At 46.8% G+C, this 17,048-nt stretch overlaps 1 protein-coding gene across 2 annotated transcripts in view; it reads right to left on the reverse strand.

The window, feature by feature from the left end:
- The window catches only part of Itgb5 (integrin subunit beta 5), a 121,460-nt gene extending 109,927 nt beyond the window's left edge, over nucleotides 1–11,533 (reverse strand). The window contains exon 1 of one of the 2 annotated variants that reach the window (XM_027412795.2): nucleotides 11,133–11,533. In XM_027412795.2, coding sequence (XP_027268596.1) covers nucleotides 11,133–11,271 — 139 coding nt within the window. In that variant the 5' untranslated portion in view covers nucleotides 11,272–11,533. The remainder of the gene's footprint in view (nucleotides 1–11,132) is intronic. The other variant, XM_027412794.2, reaches the window with a different exon arrangement.
- Between the last annotated feature and the right edge of the window lie 5,515 nt (nucleotides 11,534–17,048).

A 17,048-nucleotide genomic window follows, 5' to 3' on the forward strand; every position in this document is an offset into this window, starting at 1 on the left:
CCTACATGGCAGCTCACAACTTTAACTCCAAAATCTGACACTCTCACACAGACATACATACATGCAGGCAAAACACTAATGCACATAAAAATAAATAAGTTATGAAACAGAGGTTCCTGAAAAGTCTTTTTTCTTTCCTGTATTGAGGGCTTTGCATGGATGTATGTGCACAGTGTCCACGCCTGAGGGTGTCAGATTTCCTGGAACTGGAGTTACAGGTGATTGATAGCCTCCACTCGGGAACCAAACCTGGGTCCTCTGGAAGAGTCACAAGTGCTCTTAGTCACTGCACCATCATCTCTCCAGCCCCTCTTTTTCTCTTGATAAGAAAAATGCCTCTGGTGGATTTATAATCTGACACAGAAAAGCCAGAAGCCACCAGGGTTGCACAAAGGTTTTAGAAGTCTTTTCTCTGTAAATGGTGTTTCTGGTGAAATTCCTAGAAAACTGCAGGTTTACAGACAGGAAGGGGAAAGCCTCAAGCAGCTGGTAATTGATCTTGCTTTTCTGCAGAGGGGCTTCAACCAGATTTCTGAGTGAGGGGCTCCTATTCTCAGGTCCCCAGAATTTTTCCTGCCTTTCATCCTGCCTCAAAACCAGCCCCACCTCTGTCCCTGCAGCGCCCCACCCCCTTCAATTAAAAAAGAAAAAAAAAAAACAGATACACAGTTCAACGGAACGAGACAGAGCCCATAAAGTAAAACTTCACATTTATGGTCAACAGATTTTCAACAATGGCGCTAACAACCACAATAAAAGCTTAGTCCCTTCAGTAAGCAGTGTTGAGACAAGTGGCCACCCACACCCAGCAGAATGGAACTATACCCTTAACTCACCCCACATGCAAAAAGCAACTCAAAATGGATTATAGACTTAGTGCTAGGATGCAGTTCAGTTCAGTGTTTGCCTGGCTTCATCAACAGCTCAGACACCAGGTGAGGTGATGCACACCTGTGCACCCAGTACAGGGGAAGAGGAAGCAGGAAGGTCCAAAGGTCGAGGTTATCCTCATCTGCACAGCAAGTCCAAGGCTGGCCTGAACTACATAAGACCCCATGCCAAAGGGATGGAGAAATAACTCAGCAGTTAAAAGTATATACTGCTCCTGCGAAAGACACTTTTCGGTTCCCAGAGCCCAGGCTGGGCAACTCACAACCACCTATATCTCCAGCTGTAAGGGAGCCGATGTCTCTGGCCTCTGAAGGCACAAGCACTGCTTTATTTTTATTTTATTTATTTCTATTTTTGCTGGGCAGGGAGACACATGCCTTTAATCCCAACATTTGGGAGGTAGATGCAGGCTAAATAGTAAGACCCTGCCTCAATTTTTTTTTTATTTTAAAATATATATAATCAAAAGAAAATTTAGTCTAATTATACGTGTGTGTGTGTGTGTGTGTGTGTGTGTGTGTGTGTGTGTGTGTGTGTGTATAGATATATATAGATATATATATAAAATGAAATGTTAACTTTTTAAAAATGAAATCCACGCCGGGTGTTGGTGGCGCACGCCTTTAATCCCAGCACTCGGGAGGCAGAGACAGGTGGATCGCTGTGAGTTCGAGGCCAGCCTAGTCTCCAGAGCGAGTGTCAGGATAGGCTCCAAAGCTTCACAGAGAAACCCTGTCTCGAAAAACCAAAATAAATAAATAAAAAAAAATAAAAATAAAAATGAAATCCAGTCATTGAAGACTATTATGATAAAAGAAACAAGCCAGGCACAAAAGGACGTAGCCTCCACATCTTAGCTGCATGCAGCAAGTTCATGGAATCTGAAGGTCAAGCGTACAGAAGCAGGGAACAGTTGACAGGGGCACACAGGATGGGAAGTGAGACTGTAGTCAAAAGGAACAACGTGTAGATGGAATGGACACATTGTAGAGACCTGCTCTACAGCATGGTGACGACTGGTGTGTGCTGCAAAAAGTTCGGATTTTGCCAAATCCTCTTTCCTATCAGAAACAATCTGAGGGAGAAAACAAAAACAAAAACAAAAACAAATCTAAAACAAAACTGGGGGCTGGAGAGATGGCTCAGAGGTTAAAGAGCACTGGCTGCTCTTCCAGAGGTCCTGAGTTCAATTCCCAGCACCACATGGTGGCTCACAACCATCAGTAATGAGATGTGGTGCCCTCTTCTGGTATGCAGGCACGGAGGCAGACAGAACACTGTATAATAAATAAAATATAATATATATATATATATTATATTATATATATATATTGCTTTTCTCTGCCCCTCCTCAACCTCATCACACACAAACTGAAGCCCTCCTGGCTTTTCTTTTTCTTTTCTTTCATTCTTTCTTTTTCTTTTTAAAGAAAATAAAAAGCTAGCTCACAAACCTTTAATCCCAGCACTCAGGAATCAGAGACAGGAGGATCTCTTGAGGCCAGCCTGGTCTACAGAACAAGTTCCAATACAAACTGGGCTACACAGAGAAACCTCGTCTGGAAAAAACTATACACAGACACAAGTATCTCTGCAATATAATGGAACTTGAGAGCCTGGGAGTGTTTCCAGGCAAACTAATTAAGCTGCCACATTTTATGCATAAACATAAGGAAAGCTGACAAAGTGGCTGGGAACAAGGAGTCCTGTTGACCAGAAGCAGGTCCAGAGAGGTTCCAGCTGTCAAGGGCCAACACAGGGTGCCCATGTGTTAGTAGTCCCTGTGCTCTCTGAGGCACAGGGAGGCTGTGGTCCACTGAGCTCCACAGCTCCTAGAGGAGCCGGCTAATCACAGGAGCCTGTGGTCAGAGCCCTCACTTAGGGTTCAGTTCAAAACCACATGAATTCACAGCTAGCTCTTCCTGATTACCTGAGCCCCAGGAGTTCAGGCTGAGGGCCCAGGGCCCAGCAGGGCAAATTCTTTTTTCTGACCTAGGCCAGACAGTCCTCAGTCTTCCAGGCTACCACCTCCAAAGACCTGGACTATTAATAAGAGCCTGATGACACAATAAACACATAATATGACAACAGTCAAACAGCCAGCTGGCCATGGTGGTTCATGCCTATAATCTCAGCACTGTGGAGGTAGAGCCAGGACTGTCACAAGTGCTACATAATGAGTTCCAGGCCAGCCTGGGCTAGAGCGAGAGTTCGTCTCAGAAAAATAAGAACAAACAAAACCCATATTGAAAAGCCATAAAAACAGCAAGTGACTCTGCCTTAGTAGCTATTTCTATTAATACTCCATATTCACACTCAATAACGAAGTGCTTTTACGACATTCAACTGCCCTAAAATTAGGTTGCCCTTGGGACAAATCCAGACTCCAGACGCTGCATTAAGTTAGTCCTAATCTCTGAGCTCTGGACTGGGGAGGTTAGAGCTACAAACTTCGACACAGGTGTTGTTCCTGGGAGCTTGAGGGGTGCCCAGCATCAGACAGCAAGAAGCTCCACAACCCCAAACCATCGGCTGGGTGCCAGGCACATTCCAGTGACAGTCACTTCCCTTGGCATCTCTGCTCCCCACCTATTAATATTTCAGAGTTTGGATTTGGCTGCATGAGTCACTGGCACCACGAAGCATTTTGAAAAGGAAGGAAGCAATGAACTCAGGCCAAGCAGCCAGAGTTCACCAATGTCGCAATGTTGTGTCTAGGTCACAGAGATAGGCGCTGTTGGCCCAGCTGGCAGCCACGTCTTTTCTTGGTTGTTTGCAGTCACTATTCCCAGCTCAGCTTCAACTCTCTGAAGCTCTATCACTTTGAGTCTCGTTCGGGGTTTATTACAAAATGTGATCTACAAATATGCTCTACTTCCAAAACCCATTGACTCAGCCCCCTCTCTCATCAATCATATCCAGGCAGTCCATGTCTGGCCTATCGTCCATCCAAGATGTGTGAAGTGCTTTTCCTAATGCAACCCCTCCTGCCTGGTCCCTACAGAGCCAAAAGCTCAAGGCAGCCCTCTGGCCTAACTTTCTGCAGGACCCTCCAGACCACCTTTGCTTTAGCCAGCCCCTCTCACTTCTGCCTACCCAAAATATCCAAAGTTGGAAAACTACTACGGAAGCAGACAACTAGCAGTTGTAATTGCCTGATCCAAAACATTCCACAAGATAACGGAAGTGAGCAAAGGAGGTATCAAATCAGCCTGACCCTTCTGCTTGAAGGTGGCAAGGCACTGGGTGCTTCTCCCCACACCTGAATGTGTCCCACACATTTGTCATTTAAGACACAGGGTTTCTAATTGGGAATCCATCAACTAAACAGTCATGTCTAAAGATGGCACCACAAAATTCAAGTATGTCCTAGCAAAGGGTTACCTCAGTCAGTCCTCTCTTCAGACCACCTCTCTGAACATTGGACATCTATCAAAGACCCACAACACCAGATAGGACTTGCATATTTTTATTGAGTGATTGGTTTGTTGGGGTCTCATAGCCCTGGTTAGCCTCAAAGTCACTATGTAGCCAAGGGTGGCTTTGAATTCTGGATCCTAGAGCCTCTACCTCTCCAGGTGACCTTCCGTTTTTTTAAACAGTAATTTATACAATGAAATACTATGCAGCTATAAAAAAGAATGAAGACCCTGATACGAAGTTTTCCCCAACATATGGTTAAATTGAAAATAAAAAGCAGCTGGGCAGTGGTGGCACATGCCTTTAATCTTATCACTCAGAAGGCAAAAGCAGGCCGATCTGGAGTTCGAGGCCAGCCTGGACTACAGCATGAGTTCCAGGATAGCCAAGGCTACACAGAGAAACCCCGTCTCAAAATAAATAAATAAAATCAAGATGCAGAAGTATATTTAATGCTGCTCTTGCATAAAAATAGAGGACAGGTAAGTATATCATGTTACAGAAACACTGATGTATAAGGATCTAACTGGGACCATCCGTGCAGGTCAGAGGCCATCAGGGGACTATATCCTGGGCTAATGGAGTCTTCTCACCATATCCTACTTACACTCAGAAGGGAAAAAATGTGAGGTGCTCCTTTTGGCAGCCCATATGCAAAAACTGGAACAATACAGGGAAGATGGGCATGGCCTCTGCCTCAAGTACCCATCATGGCAGACATGAGAGAGATGCTGCCTTAACAAGGTGGAGAGAGATGCTGGAGAGATATGCAGTGGTGAAGAGCACTGGCTGCTCTTCCAAAGGACCCAGGTTCAATTCTCAGCACCCACATGGCAGCTCACACCTGTCTGTAACTCCAGTACCAGGGAGATCTGACACCTTCACACCAATGCACATAAAATGAATTTAAATAAATTTATTTTTTTTAAAAAGGTAGAGAACAGTCTTGTGAGAGTTGTCGTCCATCTGCATACATACATACGTGATGGTACTCTTACATGTTACTAAACAGAGACAAGAAGCCATAGAGATGACTCAGTGGTAAGAGCATTTGTTATGCAAACATGCGGAGATGTGTTCCAATCCCCTCAAAGCTGATCACAGCCACAAATGCTTGAAGCCCCAGCGCTGGGAGGCAGAGACAGGCAGCCAGCCCAGCTCAGTCACACAGTGAGTTTCAGGTTCAGTGAGAGACCCAGACTCACTGAAAGGGAAGCTAGATAGAAGGCAGAGGAAGATGCCCAACGTCTTCCTCTGGCTTCTCTACATGTATGCTCACTGGCATACATGTGGACACATACACATACTTTTAAATAAAAAAGATGTTTTTAAACAATAATATTACATTTAATTATGTACATGTGTTTGTATGCGGATATGTGCGTTTGCATGTTGATGCCCTCAAGAGACATCAGATCCTCTGGAGCTGGTGTTACAGGTACTTGTGAGCTTATCTCACGTGGATGTTAGGAGTTAAACTGGGGTGCTCTGCAAGAGCAGCATATGCCCCTAACCCTGGAGCCAGCTCAGCTAAGGCAATCAAAGGCTGGGGGTATAGCTGGTTGGTATAGTGCTAGATTCGGGTTTAAAGCCCTGGGTTTACCACCCAGCACTGCAAAAATGGGAGTATTTAGCTCAGCACCCAAGAGGTGGAGGCAGGAGGAAGAGTTCAAGGACCTGAGAGCTTGAGGCCAGCCGGGATGAATGCGACCTTGTCTCAAAAAAGAGAAAGAAAAAAAGGAGGCAACCAGTTACTCTTAGAATCTTCCTCCCCAAACATAAAACTCCACCTACTCAAAAGAAAAGGGCATCGATCTCTATAAACAGGGTCAATGTCTGTAAAAATAACTGAAGAGAACTCTAAACTGTCAAAGCCAGCTAAAGCAAGGACAGACTGAACGAACCATCACAGCCGAGAGGTGCCCAACCGCATGACAGTAATGTGGTACCCCAACTGGATCCCAGAACAGAACAGGGTAAAACTCAGGACATCTGAACAGTGTGGAGCTTGGCTAATCGGTGTCAATATGGTTCACCCACAGTGACAAATACACAACGCTAATTAATGTAAGATACTGATAAGGTTTAAAACTTCTAGATTTTCTAAGGGTTTAAAGCCATAGGAAAGAAAGTTCATGACGACACTGAGCAAGTCACCTAACCTCCCCAGCAAACACAGTTCAGGAGTCGGGGCAACCGCCTTTATCATGGATTCCAACTCAGTGAATCTTGACACCTTGCAATGTGGTCTCCCTTCCCCCAGGATGCTTCCTCCTAACAGCTGCTGCCCATATAGACCCTGACTTCAAATTGGGGGGGGGGGGGGGAGGATGAGGCTGCACCTCTGGATGAGTGGCTGGGGACCATGGGATGAGCAGGAGACAATGAGGAGGCCTGTGGGGGTGACAGAGGCAGCCAGACAGCGGCTCCCTGGAAGACAGTCTAGGCAGGAGGCAGCACGGCCAGGCCAGCGGGACAGTGTGAAGTCTGTGAGGAGATGGTGGTGAGAGAAGGCAGGAGGCCATGGGGCTTCCGGCAGAACCAGAAGCCTGAAAGGCTCTAAGCAGACTGAGGAGTTTTAACAGGATTACTCTGAGTGAGGAATGAGAGTAACTAAAGGGGTTGGTTGGGTGCAGAAGTAGGTTCTGGCTTTGCCAGAGACAGGGAACAAACACATCTGAAAAACTCTGGCAAGGCTGCTGAAGGGATCCAGTGAGGCAGTCCTCACGCGGCAGCACTGGCTTGGTGAGTCAGCAGGCGGCCCTGAAGCAGACTCTTCACCCTGCAGACCAAAATCCACACCCTATCAAAGCAAAAAGAATCCTCACCAACAAATGGGTGCCTATCACCCTTTAAAGCAGTGGTTCTAAACCGTCCGGATGCCTCGACCCTTTAATACAGTTCCTCATGTTGTGGTGACCCCCAACCACAAAATTATTTTCATTGCTATCTCACAACTGTAATTTGGACTACTGTTATAGATCATAATGTAATACCTTGCCGGGCAGTGATGGCACACGCCTTTAATCTCAGCACTCGGGAGGCAGAGGCAGGCGGATCTCTGTGAGTTCTAGACCAGCCTGGTCTACAAGAGCTAGTTCTAGGACAGCCTCCAAAGCCACAGAGAAACCCTGTCTCGAAAAACAAAAACAAAAAAAAAAACCCTTGTGTTTTCCAATGGTCTTGAGTGACCCCCATGAAAGGGTCCTTCAACCATGGGGGTTGAGATACATAGGTTGAGAGGTACTGCTTTAAAGCCAACCAATTTCCCCCACTAGAGAAATGGAAAACAAGCCCCCTTAGACTTTCCAAAGCTCTTGCACAGCCAACTGAAAACACCTGTGAAGAGTCCCACAGCCCATAGCCCCTGCAGCACACAGCCTCTTAAAAGCCACCCTGTCATTTAAGGACTGTGTGTAAACCCCACATTGATGATCTTGTTAAAACTTCCCAGAATATTTCCATGACCAGTCTGAAGGAGAAAAAAAAAGTTGTTACTGGGGCAGGCAGGCACAAAGGGCAATTTGCCAAACTACTTAGATATTTTAATTCTTTGTTGCCTCAGTAGCTAAATAAGCATGGAGAACAAGCAGGGGAGGAATACTAATTAGAGCTAATTAGACCCTGCCCTCTTCTGCCTCAGTCCCCTTTATGAAAAGTCTCCCCCACCCCACTGAGGATGGTGAAGTTAAAATGTAAATCCCAGAGGGTAAATAGTCATCTATGAACCAAGGCCACCCTTTGCATTTCAGTGTACTGGGCCTGGTTACCTAAAGGGAGCTGCCAACCAGCCAAATTCCAGCAGCCCCACCCCCACCCTAGCATCTGCCCACAGCCTTGGTGGGCCAGGGTCAGGGTGAGGAGGACTGGGCTGCCAACTTGCATTCTCTAAATGCAACAAAGGGCTCTTGGTATTCGGAGCATTCTAATTTGCAGGGCATCCACTAAAAGAATATTTGATTGCTTATAAAATAATAAACTACGGCAGCAAACATGACTCCAGTTTTGCTGCAGGAGCAACCAAACTCCTCTCTCTGCCTTGGAGCGGAAGTGGGCATGGGAGGCCTCCCCAGTGCAACCCCTGCCTGGTTTTGTGAGACCTTGTGTGTCAGGTTCCAGCCTAGAGACTCTTGGTCCCAGGGATAATTAAGGAGACACTCCTGATGGGGGTGAGGGGGGCAACACAGCAAAGGCTTATTTACAGTGAACCGCTTAAATTTAAGGTCTGTTGCCTGCTGGGTTCACTCACTGGTCTGGGAACAAGGAACACCTATACGGGCGGGTGCCACACTTCACAACACCATTTCTTTCCCAAGATAACCATGATTTTCCTTTCAAATTATGTTCCTGTTAGCAGGAGAGAAACCAACAGGAGAAAGTCCCTGCCACCTTTCAAGAAAAAGGGGGTGGGTGGGGATAGGGGAACACAAGGAAGAGGACAATAAAGGATGTCCTCCAGCAATATTGGAAAGTTAAGTCAAATTACCCAAATGAACCACTCCCTTCTGACCTAGCAGAGTGCCTGGGCACTCTAAGGAGGTGACCCACCCTAGAGGCTGGTGCTCTACCACCACTTAACTGACTTCTGGGCAATGGCAGCATGAAATGGCAAAAGACAAACCTGTGATCACAGGGCAATGGACAAAACTTAACTCTGAAGGCACTGGAATTAAACCACCCAGGCTCTAAGATAAGGTACAATGACCAAACAACTCTAGACTCACCACTCCCACCCTGAAGCAAGAAGGAAAGCCATGTGGCCCTCCAGGGCCCACCTCTGGGATGAAAATCCTGTGAGGCATGGGAACTTCCAAAGAGATGAAATTACATGCAAATGAAAAATGAATGCCTCTAATAATTTGAAAGGCAGCTCGAGGGGGAGGGATGGGGCACTCCTTTAATCCCAACACTTGGGAGGCACAGGCAAATGGATCTCTGTAAATTCTGATTTACATAGTTACAGGCTAGGTGGGGTTACATTAAAAGAAAATTTAAAAAAGCAAAAACCTAGCCTTGGAGCTATTGAAAACAGTTAACTACTGAGAAGGGAGTTTTCTCTACCATTATAGCTCAGGTAAGTTGAGCAGGCTCAAGTTGAAGACCACAGGGCCAAAAATATTTAGGCAGCACAAGTTAATCTCATTGTGTTTTTTTAAATGGACTCAAAGTTGGGCGCATAGGGAAGGGGAGGGGTGAATCTGGGAATAATTGGGGGAGGGGATGTAGATAAGATAAAGACTGGCTGCTGGAAATGCAACTAATAAAGTCTTTGCCACCAAGGAAATGTTCGAGTTTTCATTAGAACCAAATAATGTTTAACTGAAAGGAAAACTAAAGCTATTCCCAAACTTGAATTTCACGAAACGAATGCAAGGTTGCTGTATGTTTATTTTGACAAAACTTTAAGAACACCATCACACACACAAAAAAAAAAGCTAAAAAAATTTTCCAAACAGGGCTGGAGAGATGACTCAGAGGTTAAGAGCATTGGCTGCTCTTTCAGAGGTCCTGAGTTCAAGTCCCAGTACCCACATGGTGGTTCACAACCACCTATAATGAGATCTGGTGTGTTCTTCTGGTATTCAGGCAGCAACAATGTATACATAACAAATAAGTAAAATAAAACCGTTAACTCATTAAACAATAAGAGACTCTGCTTTTAAAAAAATTTCCAAACAATAGAAGTGCATAAATTTCAAACTAAAAGACTGTCCTAAAGTGAGGTCAGTTGACAAGGATATATTCCAGAGGGTAGTGATTCAAGCCACATCTCTTTGCGTTTCCCTGGGGTCTCGTGAACACCAAAGATGGGCACCGGTTGCCAGATGGGGGGAAGGGGTAAGACTTACTGATCTACTTATTTCCCCATAAAAGCAGTCTTGCTATAGTATTAAGTTTGGAGTGAGGCCTGAACGACGTTTTTGTTTCCTCTACCCTTCCTGCTCTGAGATGGAAACCTCAACCTCCTTCATGTAAATGAGACGCGGTAGGGGGAACACAGTTCTCCCATCCAGCAGCCAGGCAACGGCTGGGCTCAGAAAGACAAACAAGTACCTCGGGCTTGAAAGTGCACAGCGCACTCTTAATCAATACACAATTACTTTCGACGGAAAGGAGAAAGTTCGGAAACTGCTTTTGAGTGGGTTGGTTTGGAGGAGGTAGGGCAAGCTCATGCGCCTGGCAGCCAGCGCCGACTAGCATCCTTCCCTCTAGGGACTTCTTAAGTGCCATTCCCAAGTCTGAAAACTTAACGCAGGTATCTGGGGGCTCCTCCGGCGCCGCCAGGACAAGGAAACGTCCGGCTAAGGCAGTACCGTAGCACCGCCGCCGTCAGACCACTGTTTGTGAATCATGGAACAGGCACAGGATCAGATGGCGGAGTCTCAGGTGTGGCCATGACTTCAGACTTGCGGAGTGAGGTGACAAGTTTCAACTTAGATCAGGCGTAAAGAAAGTTGCACTAATCACAGACCTCCGGAGTGGCCGGGCCGCCTCACTTTGGCCCCCACATCACTCCCCGCGGGCCACAAGGGCCGCTTTGTGCAGGCGAGCGCAGAGCTGGGGCTCCAGGACCCGGCGGGGAGGCCTTGCCTCCCGAGTCCCCAGCGCCCTCGGGCTCGGCCACCAGACGCCTGCTGTTTACACAGGAAGGGAAGGCTCCTCCTCAGTCCGGGAGGAAACCTGGCAGCGCAAGCAGATCCGAAGCTCAAGCCCCGCCGTCCCACCGGGGTGCGCCCCCACGGTGCCCCGCACCCTCGGTTCCCTGCAAGCGGCCCCGGGCGAGCAAAGTTCCCGAGCGCACAGCGGGCGACGCCGCTTACCTGCGAGGCGCGGCACGAGCGCGCAGAGCCCGAGCAGACAGGCGTAGAGGGTCGCGGGCACCCGCGGCATGGTGCGCGCCGCTCGGCGGGGGGCGCGCGGCGGGGACGGAGCGGGGCGAGGCCGGGACCGCAGCCGCATGCCGGGCACTGCACTCGGGCTCACGGCGCCCGCGGCCGGGCTGGCCCGCGCCCCGCCGCCACCATCCTTCTTTCTGGCCGGCTGGGACGCCCTGAGTTGTCGCCTCTCGGGACGCACCCTCGCCGAGTCCCCGCACGCCCGCTCTCGGAGCCCCTTCCCTTCTCCCTCGGCCTCCGGGCCCCACTCTCCTCTGCTTTCTCCTCCCCTCTCTCCCGCGGGCTGCCACTCGGTCAGTTTACGGCTAGGCGGGACGGGGCGGGGCGAGCTCCGGGCTGGACCAGCTCCGCCCTGCGCCGGGATCCGCCGGCAGGTCTAGGTCCCGGGGTGCCCAGGTGGCTGTCACATCCTATGCATTTGGGGTGGGGAGGTGGGGTCCGGATTCGAAACTTCTAGTTTGGGACTTCCTCCCTCGCTTACTTAGCAGCTACGGGAGGGGGCGGGGCGCGCGCCTTTAGGCCGGCAGAGATTACTTGAGCCAAAGCAATCTCAGTATGACTTGAGGAGCGAGGGCAGGTAAAAGCTTGGATCTACCAGGCCATTTCCTCATCCCAGAAGCGCATGCCAGCCGGGGCCTCGCCCAAGATGGGACAGAGGAGTCTGGCGTATTCAACCAAGACGCCACGTTCTGGACGGGCAAGGGAGGACACGTGGATTAGAGGCGCGCAGGTGAAGCCAAGGCACACTGCAGAGCAAGCATTGTGCTAAATGCCGTCTGCCTGTGTACTCACTTCTTGAGTGCTCCTAACATCCCTACTGTTACTTAGATGAGGAAACTGAGGCACAGAGGGTCAACATGAGGGAGGAAGTGACTGCTGGGATGTTTTGCAAAGAAACTGGTGATGATTTAAGTAAGGCAGCCTAATCTTTGCAGGTGAAGGTCAGGACTTAGAGGTGTGAGCAGAAAACCTAAGGCATTTGGATCTTGAGCTTTGTTTATTTCCACCTCCCCAACTTTGACTGAATGGTACTGGCAGACCTCAGTTTGTAGTGTAGTATGGGTAGGCAAAAATGAAGCAATCCATAGCAAACTTCAAAACTCATCCTTAGAATTGCTCTGTAATTTTTTTTTCTTTCTTTTCTGAGACAGGGTTTCTCTGTGTGGCTTTCGGTGTCCTGGAACACACTCTGTAGACCAGGCTGGCCTCGAACTCACAGAGATCATCCTGCCTCTGTGTCCCTAAGTGCTGGGATTAAAAGCATGCACTACCACCACCATCACCGGGCTTTGTCATATCTTCTGTTTTGACTTAAATCATAGTTGAGGTCAACCATTGTCCAATAAAATCATACTGCAGAGGCAGGCCGGGTTTATCTTGGAATTACCTGCCCCTTAGGGCATTGGCCTTGAGGCTACATTTATCCCCCTCTGAGAGGTGGTGGTTCTAAATTATGGGAACTGATCAAAGTCTTTGAACTGGAAGACATCCAGTGCTGAGTGTTGCTTTGTCTGCTAGGATCAGCTAGACTGAGAGTGGAGTCCTGAAGGCTGGCTGAATACTGCTTTAAGTACAGCAGTAGTTTTCTTATGCGTGCATTCTTTAAGTTCAGGCCCTGTAATATCCCATCTTCTCTACACCCAGAATGGTACTTCACTGCTGTTGAAACATTCACTTTGTCCCACACCTGGCACAGACCACCTGGAAAGAGCTGTGATCCAACTTGCCCTAATTCTCACCAGTCCCCTCCTGTCTTATCTGGTGGTTCTCTGGGTCCCCAGCCTGCCCAGACCTGCCAGAAGCCACAGCTCCTGAGCAATCCAAGCTGCATCAAAGCTGATTTGGAAATGCCTTTTCTAGTTCAGAACTTCTGCTCTGTGGTTCCTGCTTTTTACCCCCTCTTCAAGAATCCTCCATCTAAGTGTTCTCAGATAGTCAGATATCCATATGATGATCTATGATTTGATCTTAAAAAGAAAGGAAGCTGGACACAGCAGCACACACCTTTAATTCCAGCACTCTGGAAGCAAAGGCAGGCACGTGTACATTTGAGGCTAGCCTGATCTACATAGTGAGTTCCAGGACAGCGAAAACAAACAACAAAAGAAATGAAATTCTGACACTTGCTGCAACATTGACAACATGCTATGTAACATAAATCAGACCCAAAGGGACACATATTATATAATTCTGTGTGTCTGTGTGTGTGTGTGTGGGGGGAGGTGTTGTCTCATCTAGTCCAGGCTGGCCTAGAACTCTGTAGCTAAACAGGATGACTCTGAATTCCTGATTCTCCTGCTTCCACCTCTTGAGTGTTAAGATCACAGGGGTGTGTGCCACATGCCCAGACATTCTACTTGTTTATATAAAGGGTCCAGAACAGAAAACGTGACAGAAACAAGGAAAACAGATGTTACCAAAGGCTGGTGAGGGAAGAGAATGGTGAGTTATTCATGATTACAGAGTTTCAGGTGGGGATAATGGGAAAGTTCTAGAAATGGATAGTAATATCTGCACGGTCCACTTAAACTGGATGAAATGATAAATTTAACATTATGTATCTTTTACCATGAAAAGAATAGTTAGAGGACTAGAGACATGGCTCAGAGATTAAAAGCAATGACTGTTCTTCTAGATGACTTGGCTTCAATCCCCAGTACCTACATGGCGGCTCACAACTCACTGAGGTTTGAGACCCTCTTTTGAATTTTGCAGACACTTATTTATTTATTTTGCTTTGTTTTTCCGAGACAGGATTTCTCTATGGCTTTGAAGGCTGTCCTGGAGCTAGCTCTTGTAGACTAGGCCTTGAACTCAGAGATCCACCTGCCTCTGACTCCCGAGTAAGTGCTGGGTCTGCAGACACTTTTATGCACACCACACAGACATACATGCAGTCAAAATACCCATAAATAAAAATAAAATATTTTAAGAGATTGTTTTGTAAAGGATGCCTATGAAACATGGATATACTTTTTTGTTTGTTTTGTTTTGAGTTTTTTTGCTTTTTCCAGACAGTGTTTCCTTGCTTAACTTCCTGGAACTTGCTCTGTAGACCAGGCTGGCCTTGAACTCAAAGATCTGCCTGCCTCTACCTCCCAAGTGCTGGAATTAAAGGTGTTTACCACCACTGCCCCTCACGGATATACTTTTTTTTTTAATGCTGAGATCAATTTTTTATTTGAAAAGTACCAGATTAGAGCTGGTGTGATGGCATATGCTTATAATCTGAGCGCTTGGGAATGGAAGCAAGGTTATCCTTGGCTACATCACAAGTTCAAGGCCAACCTGGCTACCTAAAGGAAGAAAAAATACCCAGCATCCTAACATAGGTTTTTCTCTCTTTATGCTCCATGATTCTTGTCAGACAAGAATCCCCATGTCAACTCTCAGGACCTCTGAGGATGAACCTAAAAGTGGTATGCAGATAATAGATGAAGCTGTAAGCACAATGACTTCCATGTTAATGAAAATAGCCTACAATAATCATTTGTGTGTTTGTTGGTTTGGGGTTAAGCATGTACACAGTAGTTATGACAAAAAAAAAACTTTTTAAAAATGATTTTATTTGAACCAGGTGGTGGTGGCAGTAGTGCAGGCCTTTAATCCCAGCACTTGGGAGGCAGAGGCAGAGGCAGGCAGATCTCTGAGTTCGAGGTCAGCCTTGTCTACAAAATGAGTTCCAGGATAGCCAGGGCTATACACAGAGAAACCCTGTCTGGGTGGGGGGGTGAGGGGTGGGGGGGAAGGTACATACAAAGGATATACTCAGCCTCAGAAAGCGAAGGCAGGAGGAGCTATGAGTTTGAGGTCAGCCTGGACTATAGAATGAAACTTTGTCTGAGGGGAAGAGAGAAAGAGGAGAAGCAGCAGCCCCCATCCCAACACATAAGAATTTTAAATGTATTTACGGCACAGCTAGCAGACACTTAGTAAGTAGGTTGCATGTTTACACCTTTCTGTTCATATAATTACCAATTCTAGAAATTATAATTATTTCATCTCCCTTCGAGCAGTTCTCAAAAGATTAGTTGTGAAAATATTTTTAAGATTATATGTGTGTTTGCCTTTATGAAATTATTTTCTGGGTTTTGTTTGTTTGTTTGAGGCAAGATCTCATTATTCTGTAACCTTGCAAAACCCCCTCCTTGGCATCAATGTTGCTGGGGTTACAGACATGCACTGCACACCCAGCATGAAATGAAATATGTAAAAAAACCAAACAAAACAAAAAAAACCCAGTATCGGGCAGAAAAGATGGTTCAGCTTTTTTTGTTTTGTTTTGTTTTGTTTTCGAGACAGGGTTTCTCTGTGGCTTTGGAGGCTGATCTGGAACTAGCTCTTGTAGACCAGGCTGGTCTCGAACTCACAGAGATCCACCTGCTTCTGCCTCCCGAGTGCTGGGATTAAAGGCCTGCGCCATCACTGCCCAGCGATGGTTCAGCTTTTAAGAGCACAATCACCCTCCGGAGGGTTCAGCTCCTAGCACCCACTCCAAGCAGTTCTTGGATCTCTTACCCTCTTCTGGTCTCCTTTTTTTTTTCTTGGTTTTTGTTTTTCTAGACTGGGTTTCTCTGTGTAGCAGCCCTGGCTGTCCTGGAACTCAACTGTGTAAACCAGGCTGGCCTCGAACTCAGAGATCCACCTGTCTCTGCCTCCCGAGTGCTGGAATTAAAGGCCTGGCACAATAAATCTTTTTAAAAAAGATTTTATTTGAGCCAGGTCATGGTGGCAGACGCCAAAGCTACACAGAGAAACTGTCTCAAAAAACAAACAAACAAACAACAACAACAGGAAAAAGGTTATTATTATTATTATTCATGTGTATCATTATACGTGTCTATGTGAGGGCCCATGCTTGTGTGTACAAAATATATCTTTTATTTTTATTTGTTTAATTGTCATCAGGCCTTCAACCTAGAGGAAGTCTCTATTGGAGTCTTTATCTAACCTTCCCTTTCCAGTTTAACAAAGCAAGATGTTTCCTCACAGTGCCTAAAGGGTGCAGACCATTTTCCAGTTACTTCTGTAAAAAAAAAAAATAAAATGAATGGAAAGAAACATAAAGAGAAAGGGAGCGAGCTGGTATCTTCCTTATGTGGGGATTGTGAGGGATGAACCCAGGGCCTCAGGCATATGAGGCAAGTCCCCTACCTATAAGATAGTACCTATATCCTTAGTCCCATAGAAATCTTCAGTAAGTGGCTAAATCAGAAGAATCTGACCTATCACCCCATTTAGAGAACCCCAAAGGATGGGGGGGAGCCCCCACCAGGTCTTCATTGTGTGAACAATGAACAAGTCCACAGGGTATAACATTTACTCTACGCATTGGACGCTGGGGCTCAGAGACGTGATGATAAACAGCAGTGTCAAGGTCCCCTAAGTCCAAGACCCTTTCTTCTACTATCTGGTAGCTGCCTCCCTTTGAATGGAATTTCTGATCTTTAGTGAGACTGTGAGAGTCTCCACATAATTGGAGTTCATTTGGGGCTGGAGATCAATGGCTCAGTGAGTGAATTCTTACTGCTCTTAGAGAAGGCTGGAATTACATTCCTGGGACTCAGAGTCCCTGATAAGAATAACGATGGAGCATACTTAAGTTAGAATGGTCTAAATTGGCTGGGCACTGTGTTGCCTGAGCCTGAGACATCCCTATAGAGACACCCAACCGCTTTAACCCTGGGAAGCATGCAAACCCAAGTTTGTATCAGTTTTACAGTAGACTTAGAGCCACATAAAACAAGAGCTTGGGCAGTGGTGGCACATGACTTTAATCCCAACATTCAGGAGGCAGAGGTAGGTGAATTTCTAAGTTGGAGGATGGCCTGGTCTACAGAG

Source organism: Cricetulus griseus, chromosome 4, assembly GCF_003668045.3.
Source record: "Cricetulus griseus strain 17A/GY chromosome 4, alternate assembly CriGri-PICRH-1.0, whole genome shotgun sequence".
NCBI classification, from domain to species: domain Eukaryota; kingdom Metazoa; phylum Chordata; class Mammalia; order Rodentia; family Cricetidae; genus Cricetulus; species Cricetulus griseus.